Source organism: Phalacrocorax carbo, chromosome 3 (genome assembly GCF_963921805.1).
Source record: "Phalacrocorax carbo chromosome 3, bPhaCar2.1, whole genome shotgun sequence".
NCBI lineage: Eukaryota > Metazoa > Chordata > Aves > Suliformes > Phalacrocoracidae > Phalacrocorax > Phalacrocorax carbo.
The window spans coordinates 12,000,925-12,020,234 of NC_087515.1; the positions used below are offsets into that span (position 1 = coordinate 12,000,925).

General features: G+C 37.4%; 1 protein-coding gene across 3 annotated transcripts in view; it reads left to right on the top strand.

The window, feature by feature from the left end:
* Positions 1-19,310, top strand: part of PRKD3 (protein kinase D3) — a 47,695-nt gene that overhangs the window by 25,117 nt on the left and 3,268 nt on the right. For all 3 annotated transcript variants that reach the window (XM_064445856.1, XM_064445855.1, XM_064445857.1), the window contains exons 8-18: positions 793-976; positions 2,485-2,608; positions 5,338-5,415; positions 7,039-7,315; positions 10,444-10,496; positions 10,873-10,945; positions 14,258-14,364; positions 14,940-15,101; positions 15,566-15,664; positions 17,160-17,427; positions 18,360-18,445. In XM_064445856.1, coding sequence (XP_064301926.1) covers positions 793-976; positions 2,485-2,608; positions 5,338-5,415; positions 7,039-7,315; positions 10,444-10,496; positions 10,873-10,945; positions 14,258-14,364; positions 14,940-15,101; positions 15,566-15,664; positions 17,160-17,427; positions 18,360-18,445 — 1,511 coding nt within the window. The remainder of the gene's footprint in view (positions 1-792; positions 977-2,484; positions 2,609-5,337; positions 5,416-7,038; positions 7,316-10,443; positions 10,497-10,872; positions 10,946-14,257; positions 14,365-14,939; positions 15,102-15,565; positions 15,665-17,159; positions 17,428-18,359; positions 18,446-19,310) is intronic.

Sequence of the window (19,310 nt, forward strand, 5' to 3'; positions counted from 1 at the left end):
GCTTTCATCACCCTGGTGATGTTAAGGTGCTAGACTGTGTAGTTTGGGAACTACAGTTCCAGACAATTCTTCCATGGACATAAGAAGTAATTTATTTTTTTGTTCTTTCTCTCACCCTTAAATTGAACTCAGACAAAAAAAAAAAAAAGGCTGCAGGATGAAGGTGTTTGTATGTCTTAATTCTTAGTTTTCCACAGTGCAAGTTGTACAGCTTTTGGAAACTTCTGCCAGCAGAGAGTCAGATGTGAATAAGATCTGTTTTGCTTTCCTCTTTTACTGCAATACCACAGCCCCCTTTTCGTCTCTTACTTTTGCTATTACGGGCTACAAGGGCAGTGAGAACAGAGTTGGGTTTCTGTTGATGGAGAATTTCATTTGCACAGGAATAATGCTCTGGGTCATCTCTAGCTATCAAAAGGTTACTTTGTACTAATTACTTGTGGAACAGAATTACTTAATGAGATTTAGGTTTAGACCTTAAGCATTTCACTCTTTCTTTCAATGACAGTCTTGTTTTGGTTGGGTCTCTCTTGCCTTGGCATTTAGCAAAAACAAATTGATAATGTTCATTAGCACACCATGCATCATTTGGCAAAAATGTGAGGATTTTTTAATGTTCTGATTGTACTTCTACATTTATTTGCATAAATATGAACGGAAGAAGAAATTTTGTGGATTTTTTTTTTGTGGTTTTACTGTTGTCGTGTGTGGTGGGGTGTGTGGTTTTTTTTTTTGTTTTTTTTTTTAAATTGTGTGTTTGAAATAATATATTGAATCCTGTGTTGTTTCCAGAACCTGCTAGCCCAGGCCAGGACTTGGACATGCCAATGGAAGTTGATAGCAGTGAAATGAACAGTGATGGTAGTCGGGGTCTAGACGATGCTGAAGAGCCCTCTCCTCCAGAGGACAAAATCTTCTTTATGGATCCATCTGACCTTGATGCAGACAAAGATGAGGAAGCTGTCAAAACCATCAGGTAAGTCATAAGGTAGATTTCTTTGGATGTTCTTTCCTCAATATTTTGGGGTAGAACTTTGAATAAAACAATTCGGATTAGCCCAGTTTTACTGCTTAAAGTGTTGGTTTTTTCACTTGTGTTTTTTGTAACTTGAAACTGCTTTGTAAGGTTCTCCTGTCACAACCAAATCTGAAGCATAAATAAAATAATATAGTCTCTTCTGATTGGAAAAAGTGCCGTGCTGTTACTGTTATCAAAGAAATAAAACCAAATTGTCAAAACATGGTAAAATTTATTGCTTAACTTAACACGGCTAAGACATGACTAAGATCTCTGTGACTTTAGCCTAATTGAGTTACTGTTATACATGTGTTGATTTAAGAGGAATTACTTGAAATATTTTAATGTTCATATCACAGTTTATACACATTTTAGGCAGAAATTTGATTTATGTAACTTGAAGTGATTTTTTCGGAAGTATTCTAGCTGATAACATAGTTCCTTTAATCAAGTTTAGACTTTTTACTGTCAATGTTATTCTGAATAGTGTCATCCTGATTTTCTTAAGTCATTCTTAATAATGTGAGAGCAGTTTTATCGGGTCAAACCAGGGGTTATTTTAGCTTAGTGCTTAATAGCAAATATGTGAGGGAGAGCGTATAGTCACATCTCAACTTTCAGTGATTTATAGCTCAAGGACTTCCTGAGTTGGGTGTAGCATCTCTTTTGTGTTCCACCTCTAGGTAGGATTTTTCCATTTATTTCTAATTGCATTTGAAGCAATTAAAGGGTTTTTTTTGGCATGTACAGCATACTGTGGCAGCCAGTTATACAGTGTAACTGTGCCGTGTTAAAGCATCCTTACATTTTTGGTTTTGAATCTGCCATGTGATTTTGTATGTTTGCAAACATTTCTGTTAGTGCCAGGTGTAGAAGTTCTGGTGTTAAGCAGGCAACTTAGTGGTTCATTCTGTCTTCAGCGCTACTAAAACCTGTACGTCTAACTGGTGACTGTCAGAATGTTAGACATTGTCAAATCTTTGTCTGCAGGACAGTTAATATCTCTGAGCATTAATAAAATTTCCTAGTGCAGCTGTGATTTGAATTAACACACCCCGTTTATATTTTCATAAATTGAAAGTATGCTTAGTTAGGGACCTTTATTAGTGTAATAACAATATGAAGAAGTCGCACAGTCAGCTTACACAGACAAGAGAAAATAATAGCAGTGCTGATGTTAATTACAATTTTATGCTGGATTAAGGCTAGCAGTCTCAGCTAATTGTTTTGAGAGAGAATTATTTCTGTAGGTATCCTCATCCCAGTGTGTTTCTTCTGTGTTCCATAGAGTAATTGAAATACTGCAGTACCTGCACTAGGAGGGGTAAGGGGAGCTCAGATACATTATGTGGGAAGAAAAGGTGCCTGTTCCTGAAAATGATGGGCTAAACGTGTAGTACCAGTATGACTGCAGTACTGTTGTGTTTTAACTTGTTAAATATTAACTGTTCTATCTTTTTTTTAAGTCCTTCAACAAGCAATAATATTCCTCTCATGCGAGTTGTACAGTCAATCAAGCACACAAAGAGGAAGAGCAGTACAATGGTGAAGGAAGGATGGATGGTCCACTATACTAGTAGAGACAATCTGGTCAGTGATTTCAGTTTCTTCCTACATTAATTTGAATTATTTCTCTAAACCACTGTATTTTATTTCTCTTATTTAGATATTCAGATTTACAGGATCATTTGAAAGAACCTAACATTTATGTTAATTGTAAAGAAATCTGATGTAAAGGAGAAATGGTAGTTTATTCAAAATTCTTCATGTAATTATTCCAGAGTACTTTTTCTTCTCCCTTTTAAGAGGAAGAAGAATCTTGAAATTGTCTCAGATGAATTTTGTGTTTAAGATTTCAGCTTTTCTGAGATAATTATTTGAAATAATAAGTTTGTTGTCTTTCTGTTTAGCAGTTGAACTAAATATCTGTGTCATTGTGTTTATTAAATTACCTAAAAAGGTGGAAATCGCCATAAAATGATGAGTAAATTGACACACTTATTCTGCTGATCTAGGTGTTTGTAAATATTTGTGTAGATATGGGAGCCCTTCATTCCTGTAGCAGTTCAGTCTATTTAAATGTAAGCATTACTGAACACCATGCCCCACCCCTGAGCTCACTCTTCCTCTTGATGTCAGTGGAATAGAGTGTTGTGTCCTGACTGTATGGCCTTGGGTATGCAAGCATCGTCCAAAAAAACCCTGTGTTTGTTTCCAGTGTTACCAACAATAATCTCTTAATTGAACATTCTTAGGCAAGCACCTTGGTTTTGTGTATTGAGGAGGAAGATAAGGAAGAATAACTGAGTTACATAGAGTTGCCTGGTGGGAGGGAGTGAATCCCCTTGTCTTTTGGTAGATGAATGAAAAGGATGAAATCAAGAAGTTCCCAGGTCTTGTGACGCACAGAGTCATAATAAGACTGTTCATGAAAAGCAGCATAAATAATTTTGCATTCTTTGTCGCTACACAGGAGTCTGAAGGGGAATTCAGGAATTTAGAGAAAGAAAGTTATTTAAGTTCTGTTGAAATCAAGCTGAGGGCTGATACTGTTCAGCTCAGGTTACTGTAGTATTTTTACTTTTTGTGATTGTCAACTAAACAGACCACTGTAAGTGGTCTGTCAAACTGCCTTACAAAACATTTCTTTAATGTATAGTTATGTAATATCTAGATGTATTTATCACAAACCAAAAATAAGTATCTAGCATATTTCAGATGAGATGCCAGCCAAGGCTACTTAAGAGATACAATTCTGGATCATCAGCTGGCTATGGAAAAACTAAGGCCAGGTAGTAGATGAAGATGAATAGTTCTAGCAGTGTTCAGGGCAGACCTGGTATCTGGCTCTGATTTAATCCTTCAGTACAGCCAGTACATCTTTCCATGGGCTTTTTTGGACCTTCTCATAGAACAGTGGTCAGATTGTATACCTTACCTTAGTTGGATTTTTTTTTTAATCTGTCAGTCTGGCTGCTACCTAGATGACATCTACCAAAAAAGGCCATTCAAATGAAATGCAATATTCTGCCCCAAAGCAAGATACCTTCAGCCAAGCAAGAGATCTCATAAGGCTTCCTAATGAGAAGAGACCATTGGCTCTTTCCCTTGACTGCTCTGCTCTCAGCAGTGTCAAGCTGTTTCCTATTCCTGAAACAACTTGGGCTTTCTGTCATTTCCAGAGAGGTTAATTTTAACATTTCATTTATTTTCCTCACTCTGAGATCATACTTTCTCAGAACACGATATGGGCAGATTTTGAATCCCTGAGTGAGTTACCAACCTGTTTCTTAATTCCACGCCCCCGCTCTGAAGTATTCCCTGATTCATGATTTAATAAAGAGCATATACGTCCAAAGGACAGGTTCACCCTTATACTTTCACGCAGTTTCCATTCAGTGCTGGCTGGGAATTCAGTTTAGTTAAATCCATTCATGTCCTAGCTTTCTTTGCCTAACTCCTACAGGTAGTCTTGGTTTCCCCATAATTCAGCTGATTTAAGATCTGCTGTATTATGTTTCAAACTAGTGTCATCCAAGGCTAGAGTTAAGGGTCTTGGTTTTCTGTCATAGAAAAATGAAAATGGGTTTCTAGCTATATGAGCATGGTGCAGGCAAAGTAAGAGATTCATATGGCTGTATTAGCTTTCTAAAAGCTTCTTTGTTTGAGGAATATTCCTCTGCTTAAAATTACAAGACAGTTACGCGCAACAGCTTATTCATATTAGTTTTTGGTGGAGACGATATTTCTCACTGTTGGAGGCTTCCAGAAAAAGACTATTTGTCTGTCTTGATTTTTATTTTCCCTTTTTTTCCCCAAGATATTTTGTCCACTTGAATCTCATAATCTATCTTGCACTGCTCACTTTTGACCTTCTAGAATTCTGTGTTGACAAAATAATTAAGGACTTGTTAGGCCTGCTCAGTCCTTGAACCTTGCAATGTTTGTGTGAGGGAGAAAGCATGACTCCCACAATTGTTACTAAAATAAAATAATTCAGGTTTTGTGAGCACATGCACCTGGAGTGAAACCTGTGTGTTTTTCCTGTACAAGATAACGGCTGTTGCCACTGCTATTACTGTGAGGTAGGTAATACTTTTATTCTGGTTTGTGGAAATATTTTATGAGCCTCCTCATGAGTTTAGAAAAATATTTATTCCCAAAGTTTATATTTTCATGTATCTAGTGTAAGATGCAACCGTAGATTAACATTAGTTGATTATCTTAGTCATTTCAAGCATTTCTCATTTAAATAAACAGACAACAAAAGTCACACCAGTGATTTATTCCTTATGTTATTTGTACTGTGCATTTTGTAGAGAAAAAGACATTATTGGAGACTGGACAGCAAATGCCTCACGCTATTTCAAAATGAATCTGGAACAAAATATTACAAGGTAATTAATGATGAGTAATAATTATGTTGCACTTGATTTACTCAGTGCTTTACAGATCTGAAATCTACTTGTGAGCAATATGAGTATTATCTCCATTTCCCCACCTTTTTTAATCAAAACTGGGACAGGTTAATTGTTGGTCAAAGCTTGTAAGTGAGAAGGACCAAGGCTAACTCTGAGAAGTTGCTTGCAGCTCCTGTTTTAATCCTCTTGACTATCTCGCTCCTTACATTTTACAGATAGAGTTCTCCTGAATTGCCTAGCATATTAAGCTCTCTTCACTAATACTGAAGAATTTGTTTGGCCGCCAGTTTCATGATGGCTAAGATTTTTGTGTTCTGAAGGTTTGCATGTTTATGTACTTCATTTCGAGGTTCCTAAAATTACATTATTTCCAAATATACAACTGAAAGTTGTGAGGAAGATTTAGTGGAAAATTTACTGTGCAGCCTGGTGTTATATAAATGAAACTTAGCGATAAGTTTTGTATATTGTTAATATAGTAATATGTTCAATGGTGGAATAGTCAGAAAATGTGTTTGAATGTATAAACAGGATTTTTTCCCTTTCTTGTCTTACACCTTTAGGTGGGGGTCCAAATCTTGCAGCTTCTTCCTTTATAACGTCTCTAAGATCAAGCCTTTTCTCTGTACACCCAGCTAAACTTGCCCAGATCCTTTTCATCCCTATTTTGACCAATGCAGTCTCTTCTTCTCAGACCTCCCTGACACTTGTATTGCCCTGTACATTCAAAACACAGCTGGTAAAATATGTTCCTTGCTTGTTGCTCTGTTATGTCACTGCTTTTAGTCCTTTGACTTGCCCCTTCGCTCCCCCTTTTTTAACTGCTTAAATCTCAGGTTATTTGTCTTTGCTGTTAGAATCATTCATAGTTGTTGCCTTTACATTTATTTGCTCTTCATCTTAATCTCTACTGTCTCTTATCCCCCTAATGCCAGCCCAGTGTTCACCTGCTTGTTCACTACTCTTGCAAGTGACGTTGCACCTGTATTCCTTCCCATGTATGTGGAATGTCCTCCTTCAGCTAGTGTGAACTTGCAACCATTTCTTCCGTCAGATCTGTTCTCTAGTACTGCTCGTGCCATGATCTTAAACTTATCAAGTCAGTAGAAATGGTTAATATCTGTATGAAAGAGAATCTTTACCCAAAACAATTCAGAGACGTGAAGCAGTGCTTATTGACTAGCTTATATAACCACATCTCCTCTTAATGTTGTCTTGTTTTATGTTTTTCCCCTGTCATGTTCCCTAAGATAAACTACAGGGGGAAAATGGTCATTCTATAGTTGTGCTTTATTTGTATGTGGTGCGGGTGTGTCTCATACTGGATAGAAATGTGGTTTGTCTGAGTAGAGAATAGTAGTCATATAGAGAGAACTGTGGTGGGGCTGGAAGTCTTTCTAGGCTTGTATAGAAGAATTAAAAATACTGTGGGTGGGCAATGGTCATTTGCAGTTTGACATTAGTTATGAAGCTTGGTATTTTGGCTTTGGTATTTTGATATATTTGCTTTGATTTCTTTGCAAACACTAAGTTTTGAATATCAGTATATGAAAATATTATGTGCGTTTTCATTTTTTAATCTTCAATATTTTTCTTCAGGAGATTCCACTTTCAGAAATTCTCCAGGTGACTCAGCCTCGAGATTTTTCAAACGTGGTGCAGGGCAGCAACCCATACTGTTTTGAGATCATCACTGATACGATGGTGTACTTTGTTGGCGAAAACAATGGCAGCAGTCTTCACAGTCCTGTTCTTGCTGCCACCGGAGTTGGACTTGACGTAGCTCAGGGCTGGGAGAAGGCCATTCGTCAGGCTTTGATGCCAGTCACCCCTCAAGCTAGCGTTTGCACTGCTGCAGGACAAGGAAAAGATCACAGTAAGCAGGCAGACAAGGCACTGTTGTTCATATTCTGAAGCTGTTAATAGTAGAGATACCTTTTAGAAAAGTGCTTGTTTAGGGTGAAGTATTGTCTGTCTATTCTCTGCTGAATTGGATCCGTAATTTTCCACAAGTCTCTAAAAAGTCGCACACAGGTTTGTGGAGGGTGGGCAAATACTTTGATCTGTTGTAGCAGGAGGTAGCAGTTAAGAGTCAGATTTACAGTGTGAATGCATATTGCAGAGCTTTACTGTAGGAGCATTAAGAACTTACACATAGTTGCTGGATGTAAAAAGGGACTGTAGTTTAGATATTTCTAATATAATTAAAAATACATCTACAGATTAGTTCTTTCAGAGTATACATATATAAATTCTGACGCTTTTTGATGTTATCAACTCTTTTTAAATCTGTCAGATGTCAGTAGCTAAGGAAAAGAAAAGGAGTTAGTGATGCAATGTAAATACTGCCAGTACTTTTGCTGAGCTGTGGGCAGTAATAAAAAGTGCCCTATTCTTTTTATGCACCTGTCCTCCCTTTCTTTGGCATAGGATCATATTCACTATCAAGGCTCCACTAAACTACATAGTGTGTGCTTTCTCTTCAGACATCTCCTTGTGCCTTGCAGTGGCATTCATTCACATTCTGTACTGAAAATCATGCTTTCATTCTTTAGTTTCCCTTCATGTTCCAGCTACTCCTTGATCTTCTCTTAGTGAATCTTTCTTTTGCAGGAGATTCCAAGATTAGTTTATCTGTCTCTGATATTGGCTACTCTGCATCAGCAACAGTTATGAACATGTAAATACTAGTCCAAGGTAGAGGCACTTTCTGAAAATGCAACCATGGTCTGAATTGGTAAACTATGAAATGCCAGTACTGGTATCTGTATTTAATTACAGTGAAGAAAGATACCTGTAAGATGCTACCTCATAACTGGCCTTATACATATGTAAAACGCCACTTTCAATGTGAAATTCTTGGTTCCAAAAATAAATATTTTATATATGTATGTAATGAAGCTGCTCTTGTTTTCTAAAACCAAAGGTTTACTGTTGCTGAGAGACTTGCAAGGACAGTTATTTTTTCCAAAATCAATATTTTTTTCAGATAGAAATAATTTTATATTAAAATTTGACAGTGGTAGGGAATAGAGCTGCATGGGTAGATACAGAGAGGAAATATTTTAGCATGTTTTGCAATGTAGGAGTACAAGAAACTGCCATGAGTTGTGGAGTGACATTCATATATTGTTAGACAACTTACCTTGGTTTTTAAACTCTAAAAAGCCCACAAAAAGTCCATTCACCCCTCTCCTTCCTACACACTGTAAGCCATGAAATGTATCCCAAGAGCCTTTAAGAAAATTAGAAAAAATTAGAAAAATAAGAAAATTAGAAAAAAACTCAACTTAAAAAACCCCAAACCCCCAGAAGCTTCAAATATGTTCTTTGAAATGAAAAGACTAAAAGAGGAGGGAGGCGTAGCAGGTATTTGAAATACTTGTAGGAGCAGGGAATTTGTGGTGTCAAAATGTGCACAAGACACTAGCTAGTCTGTTTTATAGCACATTCGAGCCAGAAAGTAGCTAGAAATGAGGATGCTTTTCCAGCCTGACCCATGGGAAAGAGTCCTTTCTGACCTTGTACCTGGTGGTTGGGGTGGGATGTTACTTTGTGGGATGTTTCTGAGCTGAAATGAGAAAGAGAAGATTAGTAAGATGTTACCTGGTGTAGATTACATATTGAATCCTTGCATTACTGACTTCTTCAGAAGTGACAAATTTTCAGCCTGTATTCTTACACATTTCAGACACGAGAATAATGTGTTTATTTGGACGGAGTAAGTCAATCTCTGTTTACCAGATATTTTGTATTCTATAGCCATCTGTGGAAAAGGGTTCAGTGTGTTCTCTTTCAACAGTTTCAAAAACTGTATCTTCACTTTCTAGTTACCTTGTTTCAATCTTGCTGCAGTTTGTGTTGATCTTGGTAACTTTTTTGTCTGCTTGCTTTGTTGGTTTTCTTTGCATTCTCTACTGCTCTTCCAATACAGCCTTGACTATAGTCAATAATCAGTAGACATATGCAAGGCTGTAATTCCAGTTCATATTTCACATGCAGTATTCAGAGCGTCTTTGAGAACTAGTATTTGTTGCTATCTTAAGTCTGCAAATTCTTGCTTTGAGATAAATGAACAGGTGGCAAAAATCAGATATGGACATTTTATTTGTTCTCTGAAATCTCAACACTCTTCTTAGGTTGATAAAGGCTCTTTTCAAGGTGGTAGTAAATCTATAGTGTATCTTCTGTCCACTTGTAGGTTTATTGGTCTACCTTTTTTTTTTGTCTGAGACGCTTCACCTCTGTCTTGGAAGTCATAGGAAGAGGGTGTTTTCTGCCTTTCTTGATGTATCTCTTCTTGTCCGTGCATCATAATGTTATTCCTGGAATGAAAACTTTGTGTCGACATCTGCTGCAGGCTGAAGAATTCTGTATCTTTATCTGGTGCTTTTACTTGCAAATTACACTTCCTAGGTGTGCTCTTATATTCCAAAGATTGATATGCTTCTGTAGTTTCTCCATGAAAAAAAGATTATATTATGGGTTTTATTGCCTTTTTAATTATCAGGTTTTCTGTTACTTGCTTTGCTTGATTTGTTTCCTTCTCTTATGCATTAATTCTGTGTATCTTGATGCTACAGAAAATTAGTAACCACATTCATTTGACTGTAAGCGATCTACCTGGTCCTCTTCCCTGTATTTTTCTATGTTACTACCAAAAATTCTTACTAGTTTAATGATACAATTGCCACATTACTATTTCATTTGGGTCTCCAGCTCTCTATTGTGTACACACTTGTACTGTTCTACTATTTTTGTAATCAGTGTTCTGACAAAAATAGACAAATAATCCCAGCAAAACTCCCAGGGTTGTTTATATAATCAATCTGTGATATTTGAGTTCCAGGGTATGATGTTTCTGCAGAACATCAATAAAAATAGTTTCACCATGTCTGGGTTAGAATAAAGATCTTTTGGTTTGTCCCTCCCCCCCCCCCCTTCCCCCCCCGAAAAAGCCTGCCCTTTCTATTTACTTACTCAGTTGTATCTTCTTTATTGCAGAAGAGTTATCTCTAAGCATCTCTGTTTCAAACTGCCAGGTCCAGGAGAATGTGGTGAGTCATATGCATTATATAATAATGGTGCTTGTTTACCTGGATATTACAAAGTAACTGGTAGTAACAGTGTCTGGATGAGAAAACACCACCAGGGTATTGTACCCAAAGAAGCCTGTGTTACATCCAGGAAGTAATCTACTTACCTGGCACAGCTGTTAATTTGTATGAATGTGTGTCCCTGCTTACAGTGCAGCAAAGTGAAAGCATTTCAGGAAGTTTGTTGTGTTTTCCCACTCTGTTCAGGGTAATGATGGCACCCTTTACAGAGTTTGATTAATGTCAAATGTAAATACAACTTAGCCAGTACTAATATGTTCATTAATGTTTTGATTACTCCTGATATTTGTATTTTATTTTTTTTTTAATGCATTAGGATATCAGCTCTGTGTACCAGATATTTGCTGATGAAGTGCTGGGTTCTGGTCAGTTTGGTATTGTATATGGAGGTAAATTACATTAGATTCCATTCTGCATTTATTAAGGTAGAATGCCTGTCTGATATGATTAGCCTTTTCAAATTTGCTTAGCTGTATCCAGAATGTCTAGGTGAAGTTTTATTTTGTTGAAGGTTTTTGTTTGGATTACTCTGCGGTGTCTCTCTGCAGTTTTTCTTACAATTAATTTTTTGCATTTAGAGTTTTGCATTGGCATCAAAAGCAGTTTAGAATATGCATTGCATTTTGACCACAGTTAAATACAAAGCAATCTCTAGTCTGAATTTGCCCTTGGTTAATGGTTTTTTTTTTTTAATTGCAGAGTCTAACACTGTTGTCTGTATTATACAGTATTAGAAGTCATGTATTTAAGAAGGCTGTCAGTTTTACCTGCTTTTAATGGCATCTGAGAGATGTGGCCAAAATGAATTAAAAAAAATACATGGTTTAGTTTATGCTTTGATAGTATTTGTGCAAACATATTATTGACACATGTTATGCAAACAGTTTCGCTACAAATTTCTGACAGCAGGACTAAAGGGAGGAATTCTTTGTCAAGAGGTCTCAGTTTTGGGTTTCAAATGTAGTTTTATCACTTATTTTTTAAAAACTTCATTTGCAACATATAACTTGTTTATAGTATGTAATCACAAAAAGAAGAAACACTAGAAATGTATCACATGAACTCTTGTTTTTCTCTCTCTCTTTTTTTAATCCTGTGTGCTCTATCTCAAGTATTGAGAAAACCACATACCATAAATCTGGGAAGAAAGAAAAAGTCATAACTAATGATTTAAAAGTGGTAACTGTTGTCCTCCTAGGCAGGAGGTATTTTGGCTATGATTTTTCTGTGTGCCTGTTGTGTAGTACAATACTCTTCTCTTACTTCTGAACTGCTTGATGGAAATGCAGTTTGTTGGTCTGGTTTCACATCACTCTTGAGAGAAATTTATTTTTTCCCCTCTGTATTCCCTGAAGCATAGTGTGACTCAAAGTATGCTCCCTTTCTTATGAACAGAGTGTGCACAAATGCAGACCGTCGTTTAATGTGTTAATTTTATTTCTATATATACTCTCCTAAATTGCCATTTAGATAAATCTCAGCTTGGTATTTTTAATGATTCAATGCTTATAAATGCTTATAAGAGGCTTTTATTATATTAAATCTTTTCAGTTAAAGATGCCTTAAAATATATAGGGTATCCACACTCAGTTTCTTAAGATAAAATCGCAAGCTGAAAGAGCAAGAAAAGAGAATACAAAAGAATATGCTGTTGCTGGCTCTGCACACTGCTGAATTATTGCTGGTGTTTGGGGAGACTAGATCTGGTAACCTGTAATGTTGGCTTCTCCCCACCCAAGTAGGCTTACTGAAATAATGGTAACAAACCCTTTTATTTAAACAAATAAAGGTTAAATTAAGTTGCTTATATTGTGAGGTTTGGGTGTTCCCTCCCCGCCCCCGCCATTCTGGACCAACATTTACAAACTGTAAATCAAGAAGTTTTAGGACACTGATATGCAACTTAGGTTTCTTTCAGTGAGAAGAGTTTCCCTTTGTTTTTCCTGTTTTGGTTAGTTTTGAAGGGTCTCAAAAATGGAGACAGGAAAAAACTATTCTTGACAGTTTCCTACTGATCTAAAACTTGCCCTGAAACCTGGTTGATTGTGTCTTCTTAAGAAAAGGAATTTTCAAGCTGCTTTTCTGTTAATCTTTCTTCATGTTCAATTTTTAGCTCTAATCTAGCTTCTATAGCTAAATGTTTTGCTAGTTCGGTGGTTTTGCTTTACCTTCTCTTGCAACCTTGCATTTGTCTTCTGGGTTTTGCATCTAGTTTGTAATTGATGGTATTTCTGCTACATTTCAACATAATATCATGTCTTGTGGAGCCAGAGTCACTGTCCCTGAATCTAGGGTTTTATTTAAATTATAGCTGGCGGCTGTGATTTCTAATATTTTGCCTAAAAATTGCTGATCTGTTACCGACAAAATGACAAAACTCCCCGGATCTATTTCACTTTCAAGACTTCCGGCTTTATGCTGTTGTCTGTGACTGTCCATTATACAGTGTATGCTTTCCTTAGGACTAATGTAATCTTTTTTTAAAATTTATTTTTTGCTCTCCAACTGTTAGTTCTATTTGGTAACCTTGCAAACTCTTTTGGACCTTGAGTGATGTCTCCACTAACTGCATTACTTTGTCTGGTGGAGATAAGCCTGGTTTTGACCCTTTATTCTTGATGGTGTTTGAGGCAGGTGTGTTAGCTGCTTGGCACAGCAGCCTTTGGAGCAATTCCTATGCCCTGCCCAAGCCCTGGCCACCAGTACTGACTGCAGAGCAGCAGCTGAAGCCTTGCTGGGTGGTTAGCGAGGTATAGCTGGGCTCCCCGTAGCAGTGCCAGTAGAGTCCTCTGTGCCGCTTGCACCGTAGCTGTGTGTGTCATCCCTTTTCCTAAAAAGGCTTCCAAATCCTTTACTGAACAAGTAGTGATGACTTTTTCTTTGGTGCAGACTTACTGTTCTATATTAGTTTCGTATTAAATGTCTTAGGTTATCAAAGTCTTGTGGTGTGTGATCCCACTAACCTCTCTGATGTGAATGTGATAGAACTCAGTTTAGCAGTTGTGGAGAAGCTGGGTAAGCGTTTACAGCTACTCACACAGCCCCTGAAACATCCTGTCCGTGTATTGCTGAATGCTTCTCATTTAGCTGATGCACGTTGCAGCAAGGAAGAGTATTTGGTGCTAAAAGCACACGTGTGTTTCTTACCACAATCTTAGACTGTCTCCTGGGTGTTACCATGTTGTTCTTCATAGCACACAATTACCTCCATATTCCCTTAGTGTGTTAGATGTAATTTCCTGCGCATGTGAAGCCCATAAAAGTATAAAACCACTGGAGAAGACTTGTAAATATTTCTTAACATTTGTCTTGAATAGTTTTGTTTGGGTGTTTTTTTTATTTTGTTTGGGTTTGTTTTTGGTTGGTGGGTTGGTTTTTTTTTTTACAGGAGAGGCAATATTCTGTGGGATTAGGCATTACTTGAAGTGCAAGTCCCTTGCACAAACCAAAACTTCACCTAATACATCTAATGTCGATGTGCATACCTGACAGCAGAGTAGTAACTGGTTTAAATTTATCTCCAGCCCTTCTGTTGAGGCTGATCACTACTTGTTACTCATACCAGTTGCCATTTTAAATACAAATATAGTAATATTGTACTTTTGTACCAAATATAATTGTTTCCCCAGAAAGGAATTTCTGCTGTAATAATTTATAGCTATGAATTGCTTCTTGATGGCTGACACTGACTTTCTGTTTAGGAAAACACAGGAAGACTGGAAGAGATGTGGCTATCAAAGTCATTGACAAGATGAGATTTCCAACTAAACAAGAAAGTCAGCTTCGTAATGAAGTAGCCATTCTCCAGGTACAAAAGTACTTTTGGATCACATTGGAGTTTGTCTCAGGCCATTAATAAGATTTTGTAATGTGTGTAAGTGCTCTGAATTGGTTTCTAAATCTGTGTATGTGATTTCTGAATCTTTTTGTAAGAGGGAATCTTAGAAGAGCAGGAATTTTGGAGTATTTGCTGGAATTGCTAACTTGGGAGTGGTATTTGCCCCCTATAGGGGATCCACTGAAGACAGGTACTTTAGGTCCATGCTGTCCTTCAGGTAGCAGGAAACTATTATTTTGGGCTGTCTTCCACTACTGGCTTCTCAATCTGAGTGTTATTCTTCCATGTTATGTACTCAAGCTACTGAGTGTATCAACTGTAAATGTAATCTTTCTGGATAACTGTGTTAAAACAAATTAGTCTTAGTAGTGTTAATGGACATGTTTCATGGGTTGATGTTCATTTTTCAAGCCTCAGCCATTCTGTTTTTTCATCTCTAACTCTCCACTTAACTGCTTTTTGATTTGAGGTACAACGTTTTTGTGTAATTTGGGATATTTCACACTGTTTTGTTTTAGTGATATACCTACACTACTTTATTTTAGAATTTGCACCACCCTGGGATTGTGAACCTGGAATGTATGTTTGAAACCCCAGAACGGGTCTTTGTTGTGATGGAAAAGCTTCATGGGGATATGCTAGAGATGATTCTTTCCAGCGAGAAAAGTCGACTTCCAGAACGAATAACTAAGTTCATGGTCACTCAGGTTGGCATTCGGTCTCCCTTCTTTAAGAGGAAAGGCTACTTTTGTGATTATGCGAGAATGGAGTTTGGAGAAGGGGTTTTCTATATTCTTATCTAAAAGAGAGAGCACAGAGGACTGCATGTCTAATGAAAGTTGAACAAACATGGAAATAATCTTGAATGTTAATTACGTTAGGTTTTTTTGCCCTTCTTTCCCAAGATGTAACATTATGGACATCCAAAGATGCATATCAAAACAGTAAGGATTCAAAAGACCTAGAGGGAGGAGGGGGAAAAAAAAGAAAAAAACAAACCCCTCAGTTCCAAGTCTTGATATGCCGGGGAAAAGTAGTACTTGCACAGTATATCTGGGTTAATTATTGAAGGCTGTGTTGAAACAAATTACTGTATTGCTTAGTGCGCATGGCTTTTGACACTTTTTTGTTCCACTTGAATAGTTCTGAATATGCTCTTTCATTTCTGTAGATACTTGTTGCTTTGAGGAATTTACACTTCAAGAATATTGTGCACTGTGATTTAAAACCGGAAAATGTACTACTAGCATCAGCAGAGCCATTCCCCCAGGTGAGTGAAGATTAAAAAAATACTTCTTCCATCACTTCTCATTATTCTTTTAAAAAAGAAATATAGGTATTGCAGCTTAAAAGGTGACCCCTTGTGGGATTGTTCAACTGACATAGTCTAGAATTACTTGAACTACATGTATTATAGTTGTCTTCTTTTTTTTTCTCCTTCCAACTCTCAGCCTAGCTTTATGCTCAGTGGCCTGTTTCAGTTTCTTTCCCCGCAGACCTGGAACATGTCTCACAACAGCGCTGTACACCAGCATTCTTTATTCCAAGGAGCCTGAGAAGTACAACTACTGCCAGCACTTAGCAAAAGGCTGTGCAGACTGTTTCTATTTTATGCTTGTGAAGATTGCATAGAAATTGGTAGTCTGGATCAGTGAGAATAGCCCAGTGGAAAATGCACAAGGCTAGAAGTTTCATGACCAGTCCTTGTTCCTGTTCCAGTGCTGTTTGCCCCTGGGAAACAATTTCTTCCCTGTCATATATCTCCTTCTCCTGCTTGTTTTTGTCTGTCTCGCTTGTAAGCTGTAGTGAAAAGGGACTGGCTCATTTGTCACTGGTCTTGCTCAGGGATCTTCATCATCAGTATGTGTGATATTTTGCTGTAATATAAACTAAATAGCTATTTCTGTAAGGGAAACGCTGTTCAGTGATACTAGTATTTATGTACTGTCAACACTTACCCCAGTCAGCTATTACTTTAGATACCTTGGATAGCATGGATTTTGTGGAGGATATACAGAAATTAAAATAATGGAATTGCTTCCATTCCTGTGACATTGATGAAAAGTAGAGTGGACTTTTGGAGAGTCACTTGTATGCCTTTAGTGCACTGCTCTTATACCGTGAGGAGGGCTTATTAACTTGGGGTTAGTGTTGGACTTGATCTGGATCCTTTTTTAAGTACAAGCATCTGCTGCGTTCAAGTTAAGGAACAAACCCAGAACCATGAAGATTAGAGCATCAGTGCAGACACTAGCTGTTGATGCCTTTTACCTGGATGATTATCGGACTGCTCTGCCCAGAGCAGACTGGGTCTGAATTCTAGCTAAAACTATCCGTTTCATTCATGTGTAGCTGAAGCCTCCAGCTTCAGGAATATGATTAAGAACAACATGGTCTGTCTAGGATTCATGTACTTTTTAAAATTTCGGTTCTGTGCCTTGTGAGGGTGTGGGTTTGCCTCATGAAAATGACCTGTGTTTGGCACCAAGTTTTTTGTCCGTATTTGCACACTTGTGGCTGTGTGCCTCAGACCTGTACAAGAACAGTTCAGGGCTCAGTGTGAAGCATGGTTGATCCACTCTCTGCAAAAACAGCAACGTAAAACCTTAACTGACTGCCTTAGGGTAATGTTTTGTCTGTGTTTTAGTGCATACAATGTTTAAATGATCGCAAAACCAGTATCAAGTACCACTCTGGTCTTGGGTAGTAGCATGCTTTGGAGATCAAGCAGAGATTTCTCCATTTGAAATATATTCCTTTTGCAGGTGAAGCTGTGTGACTTTGGCTTTGCGCGTATCATTGGTGAAAAATCTTTCAGGCGCTCTGTGGTGGGGACACCTGCCTATCTTGCCCCTGAAGTGCTCAGGAGTAAAGGTTACAACCGCTCTCTAGACATGTGGTCGGTAGGAGTTATCGTCTATGTGAGCCTTAGTGGTACATTCCCATTTAATGAAGATGAGGATATAAATGACCAGATTCAAAATGCAGCATTTATGTACCCACCAAATCCTTGGAAGGAAATTTCTAGTGAAGGTAAAGAAATTAATTTTCTCTGTTAGAATGTCTTTACATGTAAATAATGCATTCGAATGCTTAAACCTCAAGGTTCATTCAGACAGGAGTGTGAGAATTATTGATAGTTTGAGTTTAGTAGACTATGCCAAAATGAATAAATATGAGCTGGCATGTATTTGTGAAAGGTAAACTGTCAAATATAATTTTTAGATCATCTTCAGGGCAGGAGGAGCCAATAGATTTAGCAAGAAAAATTAATTGCATGCACGAGGAGTGGGATGAATAACCTGAAACTTCCCAAAATTCCCAATGAAAAGTTAAATCGTGTGTGAGTATTTGCTGAACGCTGATCTCAAAACGTGCTTTATCTAAACTATAATTACAGGACTGGTTCAAAGTTGGATCTGGAATTCTAGTTTTGTACATTGGCAAGAAACAAAACCTGGATCTTAATGTCAGGTCTGAACAATCTAGAAGTTTGAGGTTGGTCTCTAGAGTTCTCCAATGCCAGCTTTATTAGTAATGTATATATCTATGATTAATACACAGGTAGATGTGGAAGGACGACATATACAATAGTAGAAGTACCTACATAATTTTGGAACATGGGATTATGCTCCAATTATTTAGGCACGTCTGAAAATCAGAAAAATCAGCAGGGAAGAAGGTTAATGAGTAATATAGTAAAGCTTTTAGTGTTTCCATCAAAGTGGGGAGAAGCTTACCCCATATCTATTTTGTAGCCTCGTTTAACATAGGCGAAGCTAAACATAAAAGTCAAGAGCTTATTAATAAAGGAGTTCAGTAGGATAAACACATGCACACACACAGACGTTAAAAATTCACTTTCACTGCAGCATGTGTCGACAGAGGTGATTAGTATTTAAAGAATATAATTCTTGTTATTAGTATGTAAACAATATAATTTTTGTTCCATTCTTCTTTGGCAGCCATTGATTTAATAAACAATTTGCTTCAAGTGAAGATGAGAAAACGTTTCAGTGTTGACAAATCCCTTAGCCACCCGTGGTTACAGGTAAACCCATCTGCCTTTTTCACTACGTTTATAATGGATGAGTAACGATTTTTTTTTTTTAAAGCTAAATCCTTCTGAGGCTTGTTAAAACTGCGACTGCCAAAGTCTGTTAACAGGCATCCATGGAGGCTTGAGTATTTCTGGTTTTAGCTTTACACTTTATGTGCTCCAGGATTCTGCCCATCTGTTTACGGCTTCTTTCCTCAAGGAAAATTTTGTCTCACTACCCCTCCCGCCCCTTACTTTCTGTCTGACACCAACATAGAGTTTTACTCTTCCGGCACCTCTTCTGAACGTGGGCGGCGATGAGCGCACGGAGTCCCATGGGGATAGGTGTCGAGACAAACATTGTTCAGTGCTGACGGGGACACGCAAGCTGGTGTGTGCTATAGCTTGTACTTGTTTTAGAAGAGAGTTGTTTGGAATGGAATTTATCCACTTGTTTGACGTGGGTTCCTTTCACAGTGGTTTCACAATACTGTATGCACATATCTGCACACACAAACAATTAAAAGACGTTAAGGGGAAAATCCAATTAATTTTGAGTGCAAACAATATTGGAAGGAGTATAATTTCATATATGTGTATATGAAAATATACAGTTATACTATATATTTTATAATAAAGCTAACATAGCTGTTACAAAAAGTTTTAATTATTTACAGTATTACAACCTTAGCCTATTTAATTGTCAACCGTCCTTTGTGGATGCTCTCTCTGTTGGGGTGTTTGGGGGAGGGGTGTTGTTTCGGTTTGTTTTTTTAAACAGATTTTGTTGATTATATCATGTGGCTATTTATACTAAAAGTAGAGGCAAACTGCAGGATTTACCTGTGGGAATTTAGTCCTGCTGTTTCTTAAACTG